The sequence below is a fragment of the Podarcis melisellensis genome, assembly GCF_964234715.1.
Source record: "Podarcis melisellensis genome assembly, chromosome: 2".
NCBI lineage: Eukaryota > Metazoa > Chordata > Lepidosauria > Squamata > Lacertidae > Podarcis > Podarcis melisellensis.
Genome location: NC_138529.1, coordinates 9,764,989 through 9,790,443, shown reverse-complemented (window position 1 = coordinate 9,790,443; position 25,455 = coordinate 9,764,989). Strand labels below are relative to the sequence as shown.

Here is a 25,455-nt window from a genome sequence, read left to right as displayed (position 1 = left end):
CACACCACTAATCCCGAAATATTTTTGCCTTATTCACCCAGTACGCCTCGCAAAAAAGAAAAGAAAGGGGGAGATAAAGGGAAGTTTTCCTTCTGCACATATGTTTTCCCTCTGCACATAATTGTTGCATTATAGGGAAGCATTGCATCTCTTTCTACACATAACTGTGGCCTTATGGGAAGTCTTGCTATGGGAAGTCTTGCTTCTCTCCTCTTGCATTCTGGGAAGTCTCGCTTATAATCTTCTCTCTGTTTCTGCACACACTGTACGAACCTGTTCCAAACACCAAGACATTCCCTCCTTGCTCAGTTCATCTTAAGTTCATGATGACCTGTTCTCAGTGCATAGCTGACCACATCTACGGAACTCGATTGTTATATGTTATGATCAATCATTAGTAATTGTTTTATGCTATATTAATCTTTAGTTACAAATTAATTAGGAGGCTTCATGCCTGTCTAGTCCCAACCTCGTTTCCCAGCCTTTAATCTACCAGTGATTAATGCTCACATGTAATTCCCACCCCTCACATGTAATTCCCACCTTGCATTTGCATTAACCAATAGGCAATGAGTTTCTTTGTGTTTGTATCAACCAATCAACCACAAGTACACCTGTGGCAATGCTTTGTGATATTCAATAAAAGAGAGTTCCCGGGACTTCCCCGGCAGACGCCTCTCACATGACACCTACTACTCGTCTCCCGTGATTTTCATTCCTACACCATATATAGGGTCAGACTTTTTGTCCCAACTCTGCCCATGCTCACTACGCTGCCAGAGGTCTTGGACAATATTTTTCCCATGTCACCTGCAATTGGGTCCAAAAGGAAGCCCAAGGATTGCACCTTGTACTCTGTCACTGGGCGAGGGTCCCTTCCCCACCAGTTCATCTGCCATGGCTTTGCCCCTCACAGTCCTGGAATTGTTTGAAGCAAGTGGTGAGAATTCTCTAATATTTACACCCCATTCAGATAATATTTAGGTGCCTTGTCAGTAAAAGCTTCACCAGCTGATTTCTGCAGATCAAATCAGCACAAGCTGGCCAGGCTGATTTCTTTTTCTGGCCAGTTAGCAATGCTATGTGTTTACACAAATTTTTTAGGAGAAAAAAAGCATGCAGAGAACTTTAAAATGGTGTCTTAGTAGTGCTTTAATTTGCAGTTAATTGATTTAAACAAGTTGTCGTTGACTATATTCTAAGATTTTCCCAGTCTGCTCTGCACTTTAGAAAGTAGAACTGAATTCAAAGGAAACTTCCTTTGAAATGTGTATATAAAAGGAGAATCCTTAACATGTTTACTCAGAAATAAAAATTCCCTGAGTTCAGTGGAACTTTCTCCCAAGTAACTGAGCATACTACTGTATTGCAGTCTGACATAGGAGCTGAACTCAGTGGAACATATTTTTCAGTAAACATTCATCTGATTGGATTGCACTGGTGAATTGAGAATTATTTTACAGCATAACCAATGATATGTGGCTGAATCGGTGTCCAGTGTAAGGGGACGTATATATGTTGCAGCTTTACATCTGAGAAATTTGCTTTGTCAAGATCACTCCAGATCTCTCTTGTTAAGCAGCATCCGTCAAAGAGAAGTTTCCATGTTGGGAAGAGAACTTGCTGCCAAAAGTAGCACCAGCTTGAATGGTCTGCAGCCACGTGTTCCAAGAAATAAAATGCTCCACCCTAAAGGAAAGGAGGAGACCATTTGAACAACAAGTATTTCAGGGAAACCAAGAGTGTAGGATGTTTTGTGCATGATATAAGACCACTTTCAGTGCCTTAAAATCAATTTCACCAGGTATTTATTTCCCCCAAAATCTGACCGACCTACTTGTGCTTTGCTTCTTCCTTGCATAAATACCTGCGAAAATGTCAATATTCCAGTAGTTCGAAGGTCTAAGAGCTCCTACATATGTATGTTATTACAATCTGTTGCAAGCTGCATTGAGGATCATTCAGTCAAAAGGCAAAATATACCGTATTTTTTGCTCTATAAGACTCACGTTTTCCCTTCTAAAAAGTAAGGGGAAATGTGTGTGCGTCTTATGGAGCGAATGCAGGCTGCGCAGCTATCCCAGAAGCCGGAACAGCAAGAGGGATTGCTGCTTTCACTGCGCAGCGATTCCTCTTGCTGTTCTGGCTTCTGAGATTCAGAATATTTTATCCCTTGTTTTCCTCCTCCAAAAACTAGATGCGTCTTTTGGTCTGGTGCATCTTATAGAGCGAAAAATATGGTACATCTTCAGAATGAATATTAGACTTGGGGCATCCGCAAACATGTAAGCCCAAGGGCTGATTACCTGCCACTAGCAATCTCCCTTCTGTCTGACAGGGAAATTTAGTACAAGGTTGGGGTCCGTAGTCAGGGGTCCCAAAAGGAATGCCAAATAGATACAGGTTTCAGTGAAGCTTTAGGCCTTTGTCAAAAGGAACATACACAAAGTCAGTCTGGTAAGACAAATGTCTTCTAAAGGTTGTATAGTTACTTATTTCCTTGGCTCAGGGATTGCATAAATCCATACCCGCCGACATTTATCCGATGAAAATAGGGACCTCCTAAGGAAACGTGGGACATTCCGGGATCGAATCAGAAACCGGGACGACTTCTGTAACTCTGGGACTGTCCCTGGAAAATAGGGACACTTGGAAGGTCTGCAATCCTAGGCATGTTTATTCAGAAGCAAAGTCCCATTTAGTTCAGTGGAGCTTACCTCCCGATAAGCGTGCTTACAATTTCACTGTAACACAAAGCTACCTACCAGGCCTGTTCAGAGCTTGTCTGAGGTCTGGGGTGGGAGTCTTGTTATTGGCACGACAGCGTAAGTTTGGGAGACCCTGGCGAGGGCCCCCATGCCATCTTTGAGGTCTGGGGCAAGTGAACCCTGCTGCTCCCTTCCTTTGCATCAGCCTGCTGCCTACTACACTCCTCTAAAATTGCATCTCTACCCCACCATGTCTCTTTTGCTGCCCTCTCCCCCTCAAATACTCACCGGCTTGAGGACCCTGCAGACTTCGCTCAGAACACTTTGCATGTCCCGCACGGAGCAGAGGACCAAAGTGGAAACGACGACATCGACGGAAGAATCGGCCACCTCCTGCAGATTCTCCGCCGGGGTCACCAAGAAGCTGTCAAACTGAAGGTGCTGGTTCGGGGCCATGCTTTTGGCCAGACTCCGTTGAAAGTGGGGGTTGGGGTCTGTACAGGTGACCCTGCAGTTGGCCGGGAAGAACTGGAAGTTGGACCCCGTGCCGGTTCCTATCTCCAGCAGCCGCAGCTGCCCCGAGGGGCCTGCAAACTCCAACAAGTTGCGGAACAGCTCTTGTTTCTGCCTTGACATCTTCTTGTTGTAACTGGGTGCAAACTTCTCCATGAAGGCCGGGAAGATCTTCTTGCAGTAGGGCTGCCATACGCCCAAGTACGACAGCACGTATATGGGAAGGGCTAGCAGCTGGAGACAGAAACGGAGGCAGAAGACCAGGGCTGTTGCCATTTCAGCTCCTCTAGCCCAGTCTCAGATCTTCCGCCCTCTTTTTCCCTCGGAAGTCCAGAAGAAGGGGAAATAGCTTTGAATTCTGTGCAAACGTCGATATAGCCTGTCTTGGGAAAGTTAGGACGCGGATGGCTCTCTTTCCTCTATCATCGCTTAGTTCCAGTGCAGATCTCAAAGCAGGGTTGTGGACGAGGAGAGAGGAAGCTGCAAACTTCTTGCTAGGTTCAGGAACTTCCTAAGGATCATGTTACCCACTGACTTCCTCATTCAGCCTGAGCCTTTTGTTTTGACTGCCTGTCTTATTTCAACCACCTTATCCCTCACCATTTGCGAGGAACTTAAATCTTCCCCTTACTTTCTCACTATAAAGATCCACCTTCCAAAGACCAAAAGCTCATGGCTGATAACTACAGTATATCTGCCCCCAGCAACTAATGATTCTGATCGTAGTGAAAGGTGGTCTGAACTTTCGTCTTGGCTCCATGATCTTCAAACAACTAACCCAGGACTTCCTCAAATCCTCTTAGGCGACTTTAACGCAAGAATAGGTCCCAACGATGATGCTATATTATCTTCCGCAACACTCCTGGACAATCCCCTGCAGCCTCCCTGGGGAAACAGATGCTCTCTTGATCCCATAACAAATGCGTCGGGGAGGCTGATGGCCCAATTGGCCATCGAAAACGATCTCTGCATCGCAAATGGCAACGTTTGTCCTCACAGCAGCTAACGTGCATCTCTTCCCGGGGAACCAGTGTTGTCGACTACATTCTACTGACGCCGGAGCTATTCTCAATCTCTACAAAAATGGAAGTGGCTGAATATTTTGGTGGTGACCACCTTCCATTGACTCTATTGTTAAACCTAAGAGAGCCATTTTCAGCCCCCTCAAACTATAGTTCCACGGCACAAAGTTACCCTGTATACAAAACAAAGAAATGGACAAGCCTCAGCTCCTCTCTTGCCCTGGACATACAAAAATCATTCGATATGCCTGCAGTTCTCTCTGACTCAATTCTGCCCGCTGACCAATACCAGAAATTAATTGATGCTTTTTCAACAACCTACATAACCACCACCTCGCCTACCCACCAACGCTTTTTCTCTGAATCACCTTGGTTTGACAAGAAATGCAAAGCCCTCTAAATGTCCAAAATACTGTGAAATCCTAGAACAAGATGGTGAGAAGCTTAAACTTCAGAGTTATGAGAAATTAAAGTTCAAAGTTCGAGATTGGTTACATTACCATCAGATAAATGAGACATTTAAGCAGGACAGGAAAATAGGATTTCAGAAGGAGAGGTCAAAGTTAGAAACAGAATTGTTAGAACCCAATACTAAGAATCTGTCTAGAATGTATAACTTGCTGTTGAAATGGAATACACAAGATGAAACGGTGAAATCAGCTATGATTAAATGGGCACAGGATATCGGTCATGACATTATGTTCGCTGACTGGGAACAGTTATGGACCACTGGTATTAAGTTTACGGCATGTAATGCCTTAAAAGAGAACATAATGAAAATGATTTACAGGTGGTACATGACCCCAGTCAAGCTTGCAAAAATTTACCATTTGCCCAATAATAAATGCTGGAAATGTAATGAGACTGAAGGTACCTTTTACCACCTTTGGTGGACCTGCCCAAAGATTAAAGCCTTTTGGGAAATGATCTATAATGAAATTAAGAAGGTCCTTAAGTGGACGTTTTCTAAGAAACCTGAGGCTTTTCTCTTGGGCATGGTTGGCCAATTGGTGCCAAAGAAGGATAGGACATTTTTTATGTATGCAACTACAGCAGCAAGAATTCTTCTGGCAAAGTATTGGAAGATGCAAGAACTACCTACTCTGGAAGAATGGCAGACAAAGGTGACAGACTTTATGGGATTGGCAGAGATGACCGGCAGAATCCGCGACCAGGGGAAAGAGACAGTGGAAGAGGACTGGAAGAAATTCAAAATATATCTAAAAAATTGTTGTAAAATTGAGGAGTGTTAAGATGTCAAGGGGTAAGAATTAGAGAATTACAGCTGTAACTAATAAGTTTAAGGATAATTAATAGAAGGGAACTAGTAGATAAACTGACTAATGGGTTGCTAAAGAACTGTAAAACAAGGATGCAGTGAAAGGGAGGTATGGGGAAGTCAGAGGAAAGAAGGTGTATGAGAATAACATTATGATTTAAATGTTGTGTATGTATTTGTCTTTTGTTTTGTTTGTGTGTTTTTATTATGTGTTTAAAAAATGAATAAAAATTATTTTTTTAAAAAAAAAGAAATGCAAAGCCCTAAGAAGGCAAATTAGGAAAATGGTCAGAAACATCAAATTTTCCAACGACCTCCAAACCTGTGCAGAGCTTTTAGATATTAAAAGGGCATACAGAAACATGATTCGTTGCAAGAAACAGCAACACATCCTTGAGGCTTGGTCCACTCTTCGTTTGGCTGTAGAGAGGCATGACTCCCGCTCCTTCTGGCGCTTAGTTAGACCTTCGGCACCATTCAATTCAGCTACCTTGATTTCCGCTGACGAATGGATCGCCTATTATTCAGCCAGTTTCGCTTCTCCAAATCATCCTACAGATCACCTTCAATCCCCGCTGGACCTCTGTTCCTGTTCTCTTAGTCCCACCTCCTCAGTAAACTTTACCTCAACCCGCATCTTCAACATCATAATGTCCATGCGAAGGAACAAGGCCCCCGGCCCAGACATGGTCCCGTTGGACCTTTTCCTGACTGATCCTCTTTGGTGGAGTGAACAGCTGACTCCTGTATTCCCCGCTATCTCCTCCGCCTTAGACATCCCCGACTCCTGGAGAGAAGCTACAATAGTTCCGATTTACAAAGGCGGCCAGCCAAACATCCCTAGGAACTATCGCCCCATCAGTTTATTATCTATTCCGGGGAAAATATTTGCCGCTGTTTTATTGGAAGAACTTCTTTCATGGGTCCATGAGAGGAACATTCTACCGCCAGAACAGATTGGCTTCCGAAAGTCAGCATCAACCATGGACCATTGTCTAACTCTCTATCACCTTGCCAGTAAATACACTGCACCAAGGCAAGGCCACTTGTTTGCCGCTTTCATAGACCTCGAGGCCGCCTTCGATTCCATTCCTAGGCAGAGACTATGGTCCAAACTTGCCCATCTGGGAATTGATCCGCACCTCCTCTCCCTAATTATTTCCCTTTATTCAAACACTACAGCTCGCGTCCGAATTGGTCCCAACGGCTCCCTTACCACTCCATTCCCAACGGCCAGGGGCGTCCGACAAGGTTGTCTCTTGGCCCCTTTACTGTTTAATCTTTATCTTCATGATGCTCTTTCCCCTTTGAAGCTAGCAACTAAGTATCCTCCTCATTTAGCAGGCCACCCCGTTGCCTCCCTTTTCTATGCAGATGATGCCGTCATCTTATCCAGAACAGCTGCGGACCTAGCAAATGCAGTTAATGCATTTATCGCCTATTGCAAGGCGGAAGCTCTTAATATTAATTATAAAAAATCGAAAGTCCTCCACTTCACTCGTTCCCGCAAACTTAAGCTGGAGCCGCTTAAGATCACAGGTGGCTACTTAGAAAAGGTAAAAGCCTTTAAATATCTAGGCTTAATATTTACTTATAATCTCTCCTGGACCACCCATCTACAATCTGCCTCTCTTGCTGCAACCACAACCTCTAATGCCATTGTCCGATTCTATCACCAGAAGGGCGGCAAACACCTTCCAGCAGCAATTCAAATATTTAATGCCAAAGTTGTCCCTAAATTATTATATGGCTGCGAAGTATGGACTACAGCAATATCAGGTAACTTGGATCGCCCACTTCACATGTTTCTGAGATCTCTTTCCGGCGTGCCGAGGTGTGTCTCAGGTGCAGCCCTAAGACTTGAGTTCGCCCAGCCCTCAATTGAAAAACGAGCATGGAGTCGAGCCATTTCCTATAGCTCCCACCTATTAGCATCGGATGCTCGAATTAGAGGTGGTTTCTCCAACCTGATCCTAAGAGATATTCATAATTCTCCTTGGAAAACCACAATTAATCTCAAATTCCGCTCTCTTCTGAATTTGAACCGCAAAACTGTTTTTAACTTAGAGTGTTTTAACCCGGCGGCCCTACCCCTAATCAAAAAGAAGCTACAGCAACTTGACTTCTCTAACACAGCCTCTCATTCAAGAGGGCCGTGTTCAGGTTTAGCCCTAGCTATTCCAGCCCCTGAAGGGATCCCTCTATACTGCTTCACAATTCCTTCGGAGGCTAAGCGAAGGGCCTTTACCTGTGCCCGTCTCAACTGTTTTCCTACAGCAGTTCTGTCGGGTCGTTATTCCAGAGTTCCCATCGCAAATAGAATATGCACCTGCAATGACACGGCTCTGGAGACTATGGAACATGTAATGCTCTTCTGTACCAACTGGGCAGATGAAAGATCTCGGTTTCTAACTCCTCTCGTGAACAAGCTTCATCTCCCAATCCAGCCTTGGATAGTGCCCCTTCTTCTGCAGGATTCTGATAGCTGGATTACCGAGATGACAGCTAACTTCCTGCTTAGTGTGATGAAGAGGAAAGCGGCAGCAACTTCTTTTTAATACCACAGCTGTAGTCGATATGCCGCACAATCGAACCTGTTTTGTTTTCGCTGTCACTCGATGTTCTAAATCCCCTGTTATTTTTGTTATCCCTATTTCTTTCAAAGTACTCGTCCAGGACGACATCTACTTTTACCTCCCCACCCCCATTTTATGTTGTTATCTCTATGTATATTATGCTATGGCCACACGGCTAATGCAATAAAATCGATTGATTGATTGATTGACTGCCAAAAGCAGTCTTTGGCAATCTGCCAGAAGGGAAGCGAAGGAGGGTGACTGTGTAACTCTTTCTCCTCTGGCGTTCTGAAGCGCAAAAGCAGTTTATTTGTTTTTTTGCTTAACCCACAGCTTACTCAGATTTCTCTTACCCATCACACATGTACACATGAGTGTGTACATATTTGTGTGAGGGGGAATAACTTGGGAAGGGCCTGGAGCTGGGGGCAGAGAGATATGAAGGCACACCTGTTTAGGGAAGTTTTTAATGTTTGATGTTTTATCATGTTTTAAATATTCTGTTGGTAGCCTCCCAGAGTGGCTGGGGAAACCCAGCTAGATGGGCAGGGTATAAATAATAATAATAAAATCATTATTACCTGCATTTTCCATTCAGAGGCAGCTTAACCCAAGGGTTTATTTTTTTGGGGGGGGAGGGGTTAAGAAAAAAATCTGTGGAGGATATAATCACATAACTGATTAACATGTAGCCAAATCTTAAGTGTTTAGAACAACATACCCTCAAACATTTATCTGATGAAAACACAGACATCCTAAATAATAATAATAATAATAATAATAATAATAATAATAATAATAATTTTTCTCATTTATACCCTGCTCATCTGGCTGGGTTGTCCCAGCCACTCTGGGCCACTTCCAACATATATAAAAACCTAATTAAACATTAAAAAAACTTCCCTATACAGGGCTGCCTTCAGATGCCTTCTAAAGGTTGTATATTTACTTATCTCCTTGGCTTGAGGGTCCCGTAACTCCATACCCTGCAATATTTCTCCGATGGAAATAGGGACGTGCTAAGGAAAAGCGAAATCATATCAGAAACCGGGACGGCTTCTGTAAATCTGGGAATGTCCCTGGAAAATAGGGACACTTGGGAGGGTCTGGAACAATTTGTTCCTCCTCTAACTCATCAAAGTTGTTCAGCTCAAGTATGTACACGTCTCTCTCTCAAAGCAGCCTTGCAATTTCTCCCCATAGCTTTCCCTTGATGTCACTGCAACCTTTTGCCCCTCAGGCAGGGATCTGAAGACCTACCTTCTCTGCTCGTGTTTTACGGAGAGTTCTTTTGTGCAAAGGACGGCAGTTACAACGGCAGGTCATTTGGGGCTAAGGGTTGCCATGAGCCAGCTAGTTTGGCAAATGTAGCATCAGGATGAAAGGACCTTTCAAGGAAAGTTCAGTTTAACCCCACTGTTCGCCAACTCAATGCCCAACACCCCCCCCAAAAAAGGCACTTTAATTACTGGATTGTCTGTTCTGTCGAGACATAATCCCTCCTGTTCTGCAGCCCCATTTTGCACCTGTTTTCATCTTCACCCTCCTGTCCATAGCTTCTTTTCTGCCTCCTTTTCTGCAGCCCCACTTATGCTCAGACCACACTCATAGTAACTGCCAGAACCTTCACCCCCAGTCCCATGCCTCCTGTTCCCTCCTTTTCACTTTCACCCCTCTTTCCTCCTCTATTTTTTCAAACTCCCCTTGCACCATCCTCATTCCCATGGCTCCTCAACCCCCCTGTTCTGCAGATATGTTACTGTACTCTTAAGAGGAATGGAACCTTAACAGCAAATCTGCCAGTTTGTTCAGTTAGAGAAGGCTGTGTGGAGAAGGGAGAGCCTCTCATGCCCCCTTCCTTTCCCGGCTGCTGCACAACAGCCCTGCAGTGCTGCCAGTTGAGTCTTAAGTCTCCACCAGTTGCTGCCACCGCCACCCAATAAGGGGAGCAGGTGGCGCTGTCTAAACCACCGAGCCTCTTGGGCTTGCCGATCGGAAGGTCGGCAGTTCCAATCCGCTCAATGGTGGTGAGCTCCCATTGCCGTTTCCCAGCTCCTGCCAACTTAGCAGTTCGAAAGCACACCAACACAAGTAGATAAATAGGTACTGCTGCGGCGGGAAGGTAAATGGCGTTTCCGTGCACTCTGGTTTCCGTCAAGGTGTCCGTTGCACCAGAAGCAGTTTAGCCATGCTGGCCACGTTACCTGGAAAGCTGTCTGTGGACAAACGCCGGCATCTTAACCGTCTGGGGGTCCTTTACCTTTCTACCTTTTACCACCAGCCTCATTTTTAGGCATCACCCACAGTCCCAGAACCCAAGAGGTGGATGGGGGGGGGGGACTGGGGCTGCACCAAAGCAATTGATTTTTTTATTTGGAAAAAAGACTCCTAGCAACTGCACCCTGCATGCCTCACCTGCACACAATGTAATGGGGAAAGGTGGGCTAACTTCCAGCTGCCTTATCCCACTCCAAGATCAAAGCAGCTCCACCCACCCACCCACATCTTAAAGCCCTGGAACATTGGGACCAATACATTCCCCATTTCCCAGACTGTTCACTTACACGTTGCTCACAGTGTAAAAGCAGCCCACGCTCCCCAAGTCTTTCCAAGATCAGAGAAGAATGTGCTGGTTTCTTACGACGCTGATCCTCAACATTCAAATTAGCATGAATTCCATGCACATGGGGATTCCAGAATCCTGAGGTTGGTTACTGCACACACTTACGCGGTCAAACTGTGAAGCTTTATTAGAAATAAAAGGCAAGGGGAAGAAGGTAGAGGAAGCAGAATACAAAAATAAACCAAAGCGCTGCAGGACAGGGGTCACCAAACTTTCTGAGGCTGAGCTGTGGCGTGGCGTGGATCGGGGTGGTTTCCCTGGGTGCAAAATTCTAACACCCAGTGCAGCTTCAATACAGCTGTGTGCTTTCATCAGTGGACTCTGTTGAAGACGACTTCTCCATGTGAACCAGGAAGTGACCTCTTCAGACAACGGAACGACTCTTCTTATCTCTGCAGCTGCGATCTCCTGGGTGACACGGATGCCACCTGTTTCCCTCCATCCCACCCACCCCCTCCATGCAGCCATAGGCGCTGGCACGCCACGCTCTGCCACTGAGCCTGAGGGCACATTAGCAAACCTGATAAGCTGTTGTGGGCACACTCCACAACCTGTTATACCAGTTGCAGTAAAATGCTGCTCTTTTTTAAAAAATATTTTTTATTAAATTTTCCATTTTAACAATCCAATCAAATCACATTAACTATTCCAAATTATACAATTAAATATCATATAGTCCAAATATTCTGCCAAATTTTAATTTTTTATTGGGACTTCCCATGCTTCAAGTTCAGGGGGGGGGGGCTCTGATCATCTCATCTCTCTGCTCCCTTGAGTTTATAATAGTTGCTTTAAATCTTCCTGTTGTTAACCTTCAGTAAAATGTTGCTTTAAGTGAAGGGAAGGTACTCCGTGGGTTTCAGGAAAGGCCTCTGTTAGACACCTGCATGGAGATCTTGTTCAGTAATTTATTTCCAAGCTACTTTACAGCATAACCTATGATATGTGGCCTAATAGGGAGCCATTTTAAAGGGGCATCTATGTGCCGTAGCTTCAGCTCTGAGAAGCCAGCTTTTTCCAGGGCCTTCCAGGTTTCTCTGGTCATGTGGCACCCGTCAAACAGACATGTCCAAGTTGGATCAGAGATCTGCTGCCAGAAGAGAGTCCAACTGGAAGGAGCACCTGCAACGTGTTCTAGGAAGTAGTAAGCGCCACCCTGGAGAAAAAGAAATGGATGCATATAAGTTACTTTCGATTCTCCTTTGGATTTCCTCAGATATTCCTTTGCACAATCAGCGCTAATGGTATCAGAGTGCTGTTAATTTTTCATGGCAACAGCCACTGTTCCCCTGAATTCTGTCCTGAATCTTCCCACATTCAGCTGCATTGGATGGCTTTGGTGTTCCAGTCTTATGAGAGGAACACAGACTGCTCAGTGGGTTAGAGCATGGTGCTGAGAATGCCAAGGTTGCAGGTTCGATCCCTGTACGGGACAGTTGCATATTCCTGCCTTGTAGGGGGTTGGACTAGATGATCCTCAGGCTCCCTTCTAATTCTACAATTCTATGATTTCTCTGTCTGCTTTCTCCATTCGAAGCATAACATTACACATCTCCATATTTGCCTTTTCTCACAGCTGCTACAAGCTGGGTCAACATCTTCACCAAGCTATCTGCTATGGCTGCAAAGTCTCATCCCTGGTCACTTACCACCAATTCAGATTCCTGAGGTTATATGTGATTTTATTTTTATTTATCACCCTCAAATCACTCTACTCTTGAATACTTTGAACTTCCTTGGCCATTTTAATGCCCATTTGGGGTAATTACCCTTTTTGGCCCAAGGTTGCAGTCATGCTTAGGAAACCCTTTGAGAGCTGCATGCCAATGCTGAGAAGGTCCAAAACTCAGTATGGATCCATACAGTTGTAAGAGTTGAAAAGGGGAGCTATCCCTTTTCCTGGTTCATCAAATCAATTAACTGATGACCGAGGAGAGGGCAATTTACATCCCCATCAGGCCACTGGGCTTGAAGGAGAGGTTAATGCTACCTTATTTTATTTTTTGTGGCAGCTGTCCAAATTGGTGGTGTTGCAGGGAGAAAGATAATAACTGTTTGGTCTGGATCATGTCCCTATGCTAAGAGTCCTGAATTTACGTCCCGGTTTCTGATTTGATCCTGGAATGTCCTGCTTTTCTTCAGTCCCTATTTTCATCAGAGCAATGTTGGAGGATATGGAGTTATGTGACCCCAAGCCAAGGAGATAAGTAACTATACAACCTTTAGAAGACATCTGAAGGCAGCCCTGTATAGGGATTTTAAAAAAATGTTTTATGTTTTATTATGTTTTTATGTCTGTTGAAAGCAACCCAGAGTGGTTGGGGCAACCAATAAGATAATTGCTGCTGTTGTTGTTTAATAGGATGTCCCTATTTTCATCAAATAAATGTTGGAGGGTATGACAACAGTCACTAGAGTCAGTTAACAGCTTAGCCAAGGGTGATTTTGAGTTTGCCCCTGACTTTGCCAGTTTCATTGGTAAGCAGAGATGGAAGATGTCAAGGAAATCTCAGTGGGTGAAACAAATACATTTTACTCACTATACTTCGAAAGGAAAGAGAGGCTATAATGTGTTTAAAAAGCCATTCCCAAACATGAATCATTCTATATTTTTTTTTAAAGGCAGGTGGGGATAGGCAAAAAACAAATGCAGAGAGGCTGAAATGTGAGAAGGAGGAATAATAATAATAATAATTTATTTATTCATACATACATACATACAGGTTTCCCCAGCCACTCTGGATGGCTCCCAACAGAATATTAAAAACACGATAAAAGATCAAACATTAAAAACGTCCCTAAACAGGGCTGCCTTGAGATGTCTTCTAAAATTTTATTTCCTTGACATCTGATGGCAGGGCGTTCCACAGGGTGGCCGCCACTACCGAGAAGGCCCTCTGTCTGGTTTCCTTCACTGCTCACAGTGAGGGAACCGCCAGAAGGCCCTCAGAGCTGGACCTCAGTGTCCGGGCTGAACGACAGGAGTGGAGAGGCTGCTTCAGGTATACTGGGCCTTCCTGCCCAACCCTCTTATCAGTTTCAACATCAGAGACAAGCATGTTTAAAAAATTGCTTTGGTCTTTCACAAGTGCGCAACGGACAAAATAATAAGAGGCATGTCTAGATCTGTGTAAGGTGCTCTCAATAACACAGAGTGTGGGATTGTTTCTTCCTAACTGTAGTTAAGAGAGAAAAGCAAGGGAGTGATTACAACGTTTGCAACTTATGAGAATGTAAATAGCTCAGAAGCAAATTAGTTTACGCAGAAACAGCAAGGGATCCGAATCCATCTACCTGCATTTGTGATTCCCCAACGGATATAGAATTGACTAACACCCGAGAATACACATGCCCCTGCAGTTACTGAATTGTCCTTGTTCTTCCCATGGCGTGAGCTACTTACCGGTCTCAGCACCCGAAGGACTTCTTTCATAACTTGCTCGGGGCTCTTCACAGAGCATAGCACCAGCGTTGAAACCACCACATCCACCGATGCAGCTGGTACCTGGTGCAGGTCCTCAGCCGGAGCCACCAAACAGCGTTCCACCTGCACGTGTGGATTTTCAGCCAGGCTCTTCTTGTAAAACTTCTGGAAGTTGGGGTTTGGATCAGTGCATATGATTTTGCATCCCGCGGGGTAGAACTGAAAGTTGGTGCCAGTTCCTGCACCAATCTCTAACAGTGTGAGGGCCCCGGTGGGACTGGCAAAGTCCTTCAGGTTTCTGAACATTTCCCTTTTCTTGTCAGACATGTACTTGTTATAATAGTTGGACCCCACAAACATGACGTAGGGGAATAACTTCTTGCAAAGGGGTTCCCAGATACCCAGATACGACAGCAAGTAAACAGGGAAGGCTAATAACTGGACGCAGAACCTGAGCAGGACAACTAGGCATGTTGCTTCCATGTTAGCAGGAGGGCAGAAAACAGCAAAGTCAGAGGAGAAGAGAAAGTCAGTTGCAGAATCTCGAGGGTGAGCTAAGAGGACGCCCAGCGCCCAGTGTTGGGTGTCCTGTATTTAAAGACTCTGACTCCTCCTCTGAATTGGCAACAATCAAAACACCCCAGCAACCCAATTTAACCAATTATGGCTTGGGTTATCCAAATCTGCCCAGCAACAACAGGGTGGCTTGTATCCTCCAACCGCAACATGTGCTCTCTGTTAGGCAGAACACGCTGTGCCAGAGCCCTTGGTAGTGACCACACTGGCTGTGAGATCTCAAAGGGTGTTCATAAACTAAACACACACACACACACACACACACACTCACTCACCAATAACCTTGCCCCTGTCAGAGGGAACTTAAAAACTGTATTAGCTGTCTTTAAGAGGGAAAACAAAAAAAATTCCTTCCAGTAGCACCTTAAAGACCAACTAAGTTAGTTCTTGGTATGAGCTTTCGTGTGCATGCACACTTCTTCAGATACACTGAAACAGAAGTTTCCAGACGCTTCTATATAGTGAGAAGGTGGGGAGGGGTATTACACAGAAGGGTGGTGGGAATGGGTGATTGGCAGATAGCTGTGATGAGCCTGTTGACGACTCTTAACGACTGCAATAGGTCTTACAGGAAAAAGCAAGGGGTGAGAAGGTGAAAATGGCTTTGTCTTTATAATGAGAAAAGAATCCAAGGTCTTTGTTCAGACCAGGACTCTCCATGGTTTTAAGTTTGGTGATAAGTTGCAATTCAGCAGCTTCTCTTTCCAGTCTATTTCTGAAATTCCTTTGTAGTAAAACAGCTACTTTGAGATCTTGTATAGAATGTCCTGGGAGATTGAAGTGTTCTCCTACTGGTTTCTCTGTCTTGTGATTCTGATGTCCGATTTATGTCCGTTTATTCTTTGGCGTAAGGTCTGGCCTGTTTGTCCAATATAGAGAGCTGAAGGACACTGTTGGCATTTGATGGCATGCACAATGTTAGACGATGAGCAATTAAATAGTCCCGGGATGGTATGTGTGATGTTGTTGGGGCCAGTAATGGTGTTGTCCGGGTGTATGTGGCAGCAAAGTTGGCATCTGGGTTTATTGCAGGCTCTGGTGCCAGTGTCCGTGTTAGGTCTGGTTGTATTATTATTGTGGGTTAGGAGTTGCTTAAGATTGGGTGGCTGTCTGTAGGCAATGAAAGGTCTTCCTCCCAGAGCTTGAGAAAGAGAACTGTCATTGTCCAGGAGAGGTTGTAGATCTCTGATGATGCGTTGTACTGTTTTAACTTGGGAGCTGTATGTGATGACTAGAGGTGTTCTGTTATTTTCTTTTTTGGGTCTGTCTTGCAGCAAGTTCTCTCTGGGTATCAGTCTGGCTCTGTTGATCTGTTGTCTAACTTCATCTGCTGGGTATTTTAGTTCTAAAAAGGTTTGCTGTAGATCTCTTAGGTGAGAGTCTCTGTCTGTAGAATTGGAACAGATGCGGCTGTAACGTAGTGCCTGGCTATATACAATGGACTGTTTGGTATGTTTGGGATGGTAGCTAGAGGCATGTAGATATGTTTGTCGGTCAGTTGGTTTACGGTATAAGGTGGTGTCTATGCGCCCATCCTGTATTTTTATAGTAGTATCCAAAAAATGTATCTATGCAAGACCTCTTCTGAAGGCCGGTGGGGGGCGAAAGTCTTTGCTCCCCCCCACCTGCCTTCAAAAGCTGTCCTCCGCTGTCCCAGGGTTTTTTAAAATGCTGGGGGTGGGAAGAAAAGCCCTTGTTCCCCCCCCCAGCCTTCAGAAGAGGTCGGGGGACAGACTGTCCCCGGACCTGGTCTGAAGGCGGTTTCCATAGGAACGCATTGATTGATTTTCAATGCATTCCTATGGGAAACTGTGCTTCGCAAGATGAAAAACTCACAAGACGAAAAAACTTGCGGAATGAATTAATTTCGTCTTGCGAGGCACCACTGTATTGTATTGTATTTTTCTCTCTTTTGTTTTTCTTCTCGTCTTTTTTCTTCTCCTATTTTCTTGTAAGCTTTAAAAGTAATAAATATTATTTTTAAAAAAAGAGAGAGATGGTTGGACAGTGTTCTCGAAGCTACCAGCATGAGTTTGACCAAACTGCGGGAGGCAGTGGAAGACAGGGGTGCCTGGCGTGCTCTGGTCCATGGGGTCATGAAGAGTCGGGCACGACTAAACAACTAAACAACAACAAAAATTCAGAAAATTACTAAATGGAGGAATTACTTGAATTAAATCCACTTCCGTGGGCACTTCCAAACAGGTTAGAGCCCCGGAGCCTTTTCCCCCTTGGGACCTAAACTCCACCACGTACAGCAGCAAGCGCCGTTTGACAGGAGCAGAAGGGAGGAAAAGGGTAGAGTTTTCGCTGCCTTCTTTGCCTAACATTAGATCCACGTGCTTCGACCTCCAGGAAAAACAGCAGCCAGGCAGAGTGGCAAACCGAGGGCCGCTTAACTTGGGAAGAGATCCCAGTTACTATTACTATTCTTAGCTTTGCAATGGTCATGAAGAGGTAATTCACAGGAAATGTGTGGCTTACTGTGTTTCTTTTTTAAAAACGATCTGTTTGCAAAAGGTTTGTATAGAAAATCAATCAATCAATCAATCAATCAATCAATCAATCAGTAATAGGTCCTCAAAACACCTGGGGAGGTACTGCTGCTAGAAACTATTCCCCCTTCCCGCCCGTTCCACTTCTAATGCAAACCCCCTTCCTCAATCAAGATAGGATTTCAGCTAAAATAGAGTTGGACAACTTGGGGGTTTCAGCAGGAAATTCAAGGCAGCCCCCTGCCTGAATGAGACTGGATTCCCCTGCTAAAACGAAGAAGGGGGACTGTTTAGGACATAGATCCAGACAAACCCGCTTCTGAATCAGGGAGGGGTTTGCCTGAAATCCCGCCCAGCTGAGCAGAATTTAAGCCCTGCTCATTGGCTGACGTTGAAAACCAGACATCACCCATCCCTGGGCAGGATGGCACACCGAGCCTCCTCACATCTGTTCAAAGGAGGCTGAGGAGGCTGCAAAGTGGGGGGACATGCTTGTATCATTTCGTGGTCTTCTTTATTTCTATGCTCTTGTTTATTTCTATGCTCTTTTAGATGTGGCTTCATAGCCAAGTGGGGGATTTGAACCCCGGGTGCCTCCCAGGTCCTAGTTTGGCAGGCTAACCACTAGGCCGCACTGCCTCTGCATTTTCCTGCTTGAAGCAGCCCTTAATTGAGGACCTATATTCCTGCATAAACCAGCTTTCTTTTTAGGACTGTGAACTTTGCAACGCCGGTAGCCGTACCATACACCAAGAATCCTGGGAACTGTAGTTTGTTAAAGGTGCTGGGAACTGCAGCTTTCTTAGGGTTCTGGAAACCATATTGAGCTCTTTGGAATTCTCAGAGATTTGGGGGGGGGGCTGTTAATAGATGCTGCGATATGGTACCATGTCGTCCCAGTGCAAAGGAAAAGAGCTAAGATCTTCTCCCTTACTATAATGTCCAGACAAGATGGGATGGGGAAGAAGAATGAGAGGTTTGTAAGGAGTCTTCAATAATTTTGCCAAGGCAATTCTTATTGTTCAGGGCCTCATGCTATTAGCCTTTCTTGTACATGCAGATCCTTTATGAAATGCATTCAGGCCCAGCAAACAAATCTGTACTGAGATAGACATACTGTATCACCATTTTTACTGCTGGAACTGCTCTGAATCTGACTTCAGGAAGAACCAGTTACAGATAGGTAGCCGTGTTGGTCTGCCATAGTCAAAACAAAAATTCACGTTCAGGAAGAACGTGTTTTAACTGAACAGTGTCCTGGAAAAGACACTCTGCATTGGGAAAGAAGGGAACTGAGTTCCCTCCCATTTTCCACATTCCTGATGTTCCAAATGACCAGTACCCTGGAGTTATGATTTGTGGTGTTGTCAGGATTCTAACTGGACTTTAACTGACCTAAGAATTCTGCAGAGCAGTTGCTGCTGTGGCTGGCCGGCTGCTCCGGCGAACGTCAGCTCAGTGGCCAACAGCTCAGTCTTCTTGAGGCTCAGGAGCACCTAGCAAATACCTGCTTTGTTCCTGGCACGCTAGACTCTAGCTGAGGAAGGCATTTCACGTAAGTTTATGGATTAGACATTCCGCACTATGCCATCAGCTGTGTTTATGCTCAGTGGGAAAGGATAGCTGCAGTAAAGGTAAAGGGACCCCTGACCATTAGGTCCAGTCGTGACCGACTCTAGGGTTGCGGCGCTCATCTCGCTTTATTGGCCGAGGGAGCCAGCATACAGCATCCGGGTCATTATTAAGCCGCTTCTGGTGAACCAGAGCAGCGCACAGAAACGCTGTTTGCCTTCCCGTCGGAGCGGTACCTATTTATCTACTTGAGCTTTGAAGTGCTTTTGAACTGCTAGGTTGGCAGGAGCAGGGACCGAGCAATGGGAGCTCACCCCATTGCGGGGATTCGAACCACCAACCTTCTGATCGGCAAGTCCTAGGCTCTGCGGTTTAACCCACAAAACAGCAAAATCATGAGCAGCTTCCCATCCACAACAGGTTGCTGAGGTTCTGGCCATTTTCACAGGAACAATGCAACAGTAGATTAAATCAGTAGCAGTGTGCTGGAAGAAAGTCTGAGTGTCGGCTTCTCTGGATCAGGTGGGAGAGAGAGAGCAGGGGAACTCTTTCTTTTGCTGCTTCTTTCTGTGCATGGAAGGAAGAATGCTGGAGGAAGGATGTCCTTCAATGACTTGACATACTTGTTATTCCCTCTCTCACTGCATCTTGTCTTCTCTTTTGTTTCCAGGATGTCTGCCAATGTCTTCCTGGGTCCCCTCCTGGCCAAACCCCCCCTGCGGGTGAAAGAAGGCTCCCTGGTGGTCAGGTGGCTGAGATTCGTGTCCTGCCTCCAATTATCCGCATTCCTAATGGATATTTTGGCCTTGCCGATGTGCATTGCATCCACACTCAGTGCTACCTGGAGAGTGTGGCGTGTGGAAAATGTCAAGGGAATCGGCTCTGGAAACATCTGGATTGGAATCTGGGATGCCTGCTTTTGGAAAGACCCTTCTAATGACGGCAACTCTTATTACCATTGTGAAGATCTCAGTGAGCAATATCCAACCCTCCCGAGGGAAATTTTTATTGCTCAGGACTTAATGGTCTTATCATCCATTATGAATTCAGCAGCCCTAGGATTACAGTCATTTGCCCTTTACAATGTGCTCAAGCCCGGAAAACATAAGGATTTTCTCTTAACCTTTTTTGGGCTTGGAGCTCTGCTGTACTTATCTGCAGGAATACTCGTCCTGATTTCTGTGGTATGGAACATGTCTGCTGTCTTACAAAATGGGGAAATTGACTTCCCCGAAACTTTTGCATTGCCTCAAATTCCCAGCGAGCAGCATATTGGACCTTCTATTTATCTAGGCTATATCGCTGCAGGTTTCCAGCTGCTGAGTGCAGCATTGGTTGGGATTGAGAGATTTTGCATCAAGACCACTGCAACAGATACATCTCTAATAGAAACTGTAGTGGTGATTACCCCAGGAAGTGCAGTGAATAGGGAGAGTCTAACTACTTGTTCAAAGTGTGGTTCTTTGCTGGATCTGGTAATTCAAGAGAAATCCTCCACAGTGGAGATGGAGGAAAGCTGTGCAAGTGATCTTGTAATTCCAGAGGAATCCTGTGCAGTAGAGATGGAGGAAAGCCGTACGCCCCAAAGCTCACCTGAAGGACATCAAAGTCCACCTGAAGTCCCAAAACATACTATTATACATGTTATACCCTACAACAGGGAGTCATAAACTATCAAATCCAGATCAACGCAGATCGCTCCATACACACATGGATCTGCGTGGATCAGGATATGATAGTTTTGTTTTGGGACTTCAGGTGGGCTTTGATGTCCTTCAGGTGAGGAGGCCTCTTTTTTATGACTAGTATTTATTTATTTATTTATTTAAGATTTTGTTGATTTACAAAAATGTGAAATGTCTCTCTTTCATGTTTTTTCCTCCCATGTAACATTTTTATAAAAAAAATTTCATTTGTTGAGACATTAGGAAGAAAAGGGGAAAGAGGTGGAGGGGGGGAACGATGGGTGGGGGTGGGGTCGGGTGGCGTTTTTCTATTTTACCTACTATACGTAGGGTTTGGTGTTAGCATTGGTTGTGCAGGTTCTCTGCTGTTTGCTTGTAATTATTAAACCAATCAATAAACCAATATTAATTAAAATATTGACTGTTCACATGATCTTGGCCGGTCTTAATGCACGCTCTTGTCACGTTTTTCAGAGCCTCCTCCAGAGGAGACCCACTAAAGCCTAACCGGTGGGTCTACTCCTGTGTAGGATTCAGTTCTTGATAATTGTGCACTTGGGTCTGGGTTAAAGGTGGATCTACACGGATCCTCATGGATCCTCCACTTTTTAAAAAATAACTCCAACAAATGCAGTGTCAAATCACACCTGGAAGGCACGCCTACAGACTGGATTATCAAAAACGTGGATGCAGCACCACAAAAACATGGATCCGAGGCATAAATCCTCATGAATTCATATGATTTGTATAGTGAAACAAAATAAAAACACCATGATACTGTAGACCACTTTTTAGTCTGTAAGCAGAACCAAAAAAATCACGCATCCACTGTTTCATGCTGCTGAAATGGAGCAAAAACATGGTTAAAAAACACGAATCCTGATGGATCCTCATGATTTTTGCATTAGATCAGGCCAAAGTCACCATCAGATCAAATATCATGGCCATGGGCGCAGTATCCACCACAAAAATCATGGATCCACGGCTTCCTGGCGACACCGTAGCCCAAAAACGTGGTTTTGAAGCACGGATCCTCACACTTTTCACATTGGGGCTCCCCAAACTCACTGTCAAATCACACATCATGTACAGGGGCACAGCCTGCATGACGAAAAGCTCAGATCCACGGCTTCCTGGTCATACCCTGGCCCAAAAACGTGGTTTTGAAGCATGGATCCTCATGCTTCTTGCATTGGGCTACCCCTAAATCACTGTCACATCACACATCATAGCCAGGGGCACAGCATGCAACACAAAAATCCGGGATCCATGGCTTCCTGGTGACACCGTAGCCCAAAAACGTGGCTTTGAAGTATGGATCCTCACGCCTTTTGCTCTGGGCCACCCCTAAATCACCATCAAATCACACATCATGCCCAGGGGCATAGCTTGCACCACAAAAAACTCAGACCCACGGTTTCCTGGCCATACCGTGGTCCAAAAACGTGGTTTTGAAGCATGGATCCCCACGCTTTTTCCATTGGGCTACCCCAAGGTAAAGGTAAAGGGACCCCTGACCATTAGGTCCAGTCGTGACTGACTCTGGGGTTGTGGCGCTCATCTCGCTTTATTGGCCGAGGGAGGCGGCGTACAGCTTCCGGGTCTTGTGGCCGGCATGACTAAGCCGCTTCTGGCAAACCAGAGCAGCGCACCGAAACGCCCTTTACCTTCCCGCCGGAGCGGTACCTATTAATCTACTTGCACTTTGACGTGCTTTCGAACTGCTAGGTTGGCAGGAGCAGGGACCAAGTAATGGGAGCTCACCCCATCACGGGGATTCGAACCACCAACCTTCTGATCAGCATGTCCTAGGCTCTGTGGTTTAACCCACAGCGCCACCTGCGTCCCTGGGCCACCCCAAACTCACCGTCAAATCACACATCATGTCCAGCAGCACATCCTGCACCACAAAAACCTCGGATCCACGGCCATGGTCATACCGTGGCCCAAAAACGTGGTTTTGAAGCACGGATCCTCATGCTTTTTTGCATTGGGCCACCCCTAAATCACCGTTAAATCACACGTCATAGCCAGGGGCACAGCCTGCAACACAAAAGCTAGGACCCACAGCTTCCTGGCCACTCCATGGCCCAAAAACGTGGTTTTGAAGCACGGATCCTCGTGGATCCTCACTCTTTTCACATTGGGGCTCCCCAAACTCCCCGTCAAATCACACATCGTAGCCAGGGGCACACCCTGCACCACAAAAATCACAAAAATGCCCTTACCGGCACTGTTAATGTCACCACTGGAACATTATTATTAGAGCTGATAGGAGAATATATGACTATATATTGTACCAGGATATGGTTCATCTTCAAGAACAGATCAAATACATGCCAAAGTATTAAAGAGGAGAAAAAATATGAAACTGCTTACATACTGTCAACTAATATGCAGATTCAAGAAAGATTGTATGGCAAACATTTAAATCAGTGAAAAGACAGGATTTGAGTCCATTATAACAGAGTTCTACATTTTGGGTAAAATTTATAAACTATCATTTTTTTCCAGGTTGAAGATGAGCCACTGATGAGCACTCTTTGGGTTCAGCCCGTCAACCAATTACAAATCCACCTAACAGTAGCTTTGTCTAGCCCACATTTTACTAGCTTTTTTGCAATAATATCATGGGGGACCTTTTCAAAGGCCTTACTGAAGTCAAGGTAAGCTGGTACAAGGGAAAGCAGGATTGTAATTACCGTAAAAATTACTGATCACTTTGGATGAGCAGTCTCAACCTAACCCGCTATGTGGGGAGAGCCACGTGTTCCTTTGGAAGGCAGGTGGAATACAGTACGATATACGGAGAGCTGTTTTAAAAGATGTAACTGTAACTTAGAATCCAGTATCAGGAAAAAATAAAAATAGATGGTCCCTGTGTGGATAGTCAAGTCTGCATGATGGGGCCACCTCCAGTGACCATGTGGCCTGATATAAGAGGGTTCTAAAATCAGTCCTGAAAGTAGACTGATTGAGAATGACACACACATAGCTTTTGCTCTTCCATTAAGAGGGTGAGCTGAAGCAATTTCTTGCCTCCCTTTGGGCTTAGCAATACTTCCTACAGCATTCTTGTTGAAGGGCATTGGAGAGTTAGGTGAGGGTCACTTTTCTGTTTTTCCACCAAGTCCCCAGACAAGAATGCTAGAGCATCAGCCCCAAAGACTCAGTCTCATAAAAAAAAATACTCAACGGAGTTAGGGCTGAGGGTAAGGGAAATACAATCATGATCTTTCCAGTCCTCTAGAAGCTGACCCTTTTGGTCATTTTGATCATGGAGCCAAATATCTGTTCCCAAGTTTTAAGAGTCTAAACAAGTAAAGAACAAGCTTGCCCTTTACATGCAAAAGCCCTGAAATCCAGCCCATTGGGCAACGGATCATGGGGCTGGGAGGAGGGAGGTAAGGACTAGCACCTTCTCTGCCCTCCACCTCCAACAGCTACACCTGAAAGATTCATGATGGGGTTCGATTTGAGAAGCTGGATGTTTATAAAGGCACTTAGCCGATTTCTGCCATGGAAATTCTGAACAGAAACACTCTGCAGGTTCAGCCCCCAACAGAAACTGCTCTGTGGTCTCTGTGTTGGGAAATGGGAACAGATCTTGCTCATCACCAACCTTCCCTCCGCAAATCAGTATCACTATGAGGCTGAAGTGAACAGCTTGCTCCAGAGTTTTAAGAGATACGTTTCTGTGGTGTAGTGGTTAAGAGCGGTGGACTCTAATCTGGTGAGCTGGGTTCGCTTCCCCGCTCCTCCACATGCAGCTGCTGGGTGACCTTGGGCCAGTCACACTTCTCTCTGAACTCTCTCAGCCCCACCTACCTCACAAGGTGTCTGTTGTGGGGGTGGAAGGGAAAGGAGATTTTTAGCCACTTTGAGACTCCTTCAGGTAGAGAAAAGCATGATATAAAAACCATCTCCATGAATAAGAATTCTATGGAAAAGGACCATCCCTGTCATGATGATAAAAACTATATGTTTGGATTTTGCTGTATTATACCAACCTGTGGAATATGACAGTTCGCAGTTTCAAAATCTATTTGGCCACAGTGGATTGACCGTCTGGACACACGAAAACCTCTGGAAGATCTTTTGCATCCATGCCTATGTGAAAGCAGTGGTACCAGTCCTTGCAGTTTCCTTCACAGTAAAGCACAGTTAGGTCACCACTGGACCTCCTGCCCCCTTCCTTCAAAAAACATAGTGACCAGCAGCCTTCAAACAAGGAAGGTAAAATATCTGAGCAATAGGTTAGTGTATCCTTCCATCCCTCTGGGCATGATCGAGACACAGTAATGTGACTCTCTTTCAAGATTTGTCTCTTCTTGGGAGTAACAGCATCAATTTCCACTTGAAAATATTTGTCTTGTCCTTCAAAATAGGTTTTTCCACTGTACTGTTTTATTTCTTTTGCAATCCAGGGTCTAATGGCAGCCATATCCTTTTGTATGAACTGTAATTGGGCAGCAGAAGCAATCAGATGGGCAATGGTACATGTGAAAGGACTGTAGTCACTGGAATTACCTTGCCTGGGTATATCAGTTGGTGCAAAAACTGACCAGTCCGCAAAACTATACGGATATTTTGAATCCATCTCATACAGACATTCTAAGAAGGATGTTATTGCATTAATCACAGAGTGGTTCAATCCATGTTTGGAATCTAGGTAGGGCATAGTCTTCCTTTTAAAAATGATTACTATCAGTATCCAGTGGACTTCTCTGTCATTTACTGGAATAATCAAAACATCTTTCTTTAGCACTCCATATCTCAAACAGTTCTTCAGAGCTTGCACTGGCAATCTTTGACATATCTGCATGAAGTGGCAAGTAAGTGGGGAAATTGTTCCATCGTGACCTAGCTCCTTGGCCATGATCACCCTGGAGGCAAGAAAGGCATCTATTATGCAGTCATTTAGTCAGTTTGATCCTTTCAGTGTGTTTATGTCATAGTCATACACACAGATGTTGCCAACT

General features: G+C 45.0%; 2 protein-coding genes and 2 long non-coding RNA genes across 4 annotated transcripts in view; 1 reads left to right on the top strand and 3 right to left on the bottom strand.

The window, feature by feature from the left end:
* Nucleotides 1-25,455, top strand: part of LOC309362988 — a 127,580-nt gene that overhangs the window by 13,491 nt on the left and 88,634 nt on the right. The gene's annotated exons all lie outside the window — the stretch shown is intronic.
* On the bottom strand, nt 1,135-3,772 carry LOC309363670 (thiol S-methyltransferase TMT1A-like). Its single transcript, XM_081900023.1, has 2 exons — nt 2,997-3,772; nt 1,135-1,689 (listed from the first exon to the last, which is right to left on the bottom strand). The coding sequence occupies exons 1-2, from the start codon at nt 3,495-3,497 to the stop codon at nt 1,453-1,455; spliced, it is 738 nt and encodes a 245-aa protein (XP_081756149.1). The 5' UTR covers nt 3,498-3,772; the 3' UTR covers nt 1,135-1,452.
* LOC309362708 (thiol S-methyltransferase TMT1A-like) lies at nt 11,616-14,712 on the bottom strand. The gene is made up of 2 exons (XM_081898434.1): nt 14,125-14,712; nt 11,616-11,877 (listed from the first exon to the last, which is right to left on the bottom strand). Exons 1-2 carry the CDS (start codon nt 14,626-14,628, stop codon nt 11,641-11,643), a joined length of 741 nt encoding a protein of 246 aa, XP_081754560.1. The 5' UTR covers nt 14,629-14,712; the 3' UTR covers nt 11,616-11,640.
* On the bottom strand, nt 18,070-18,528 carry LOC309363079. Its single transcript, XR_014165227.1, has 2 exons — nt 18,440-18,528; nt 18,070-18,373 (listed from the first exon to the last, which is right to left on the bottom strand). It is a non-coding gene; the product is annotated as an uncharacterized lncRNA (long non-coding RNA).

What these genes read in the sequence shown, in the direction of transcription:
- LOC309363670 (XM_081900023.1), bottom strand. Translation starts at nt 3,497, where the DNA reads ATGGCAACAGCCCTGGTCTTCTGCCTCCGTTTCTGTCTCCAGCTGCTA. An exon ending in TCTGCAGGGTCCTCAAGCCG is followed by an intron (nt 1,690 to 2,996) that starts GTGAGTATTTGA and finishes CCTTTCCTTTAG; the next exon opens with GGTGGAGCATTTTATTTCTT.
- LOC309362708 (XM_081898434.1), bottom strand. Translation starts at nt 14,628, where the DNA reads ATGGAAGCAACATGCCTAGTTGTCCTGCTCAGGTTCTGCGTCCAGTTA. An exon ending in TCCTTCGGGTGCTGAGACCG is followed by an intron (nt 11,878 to 14,124) that starts GTAAGTAGCTCA and finishes CTTTTTCTCCAG; the next exon opens with GGTGGCGCTTACTACTTCCT.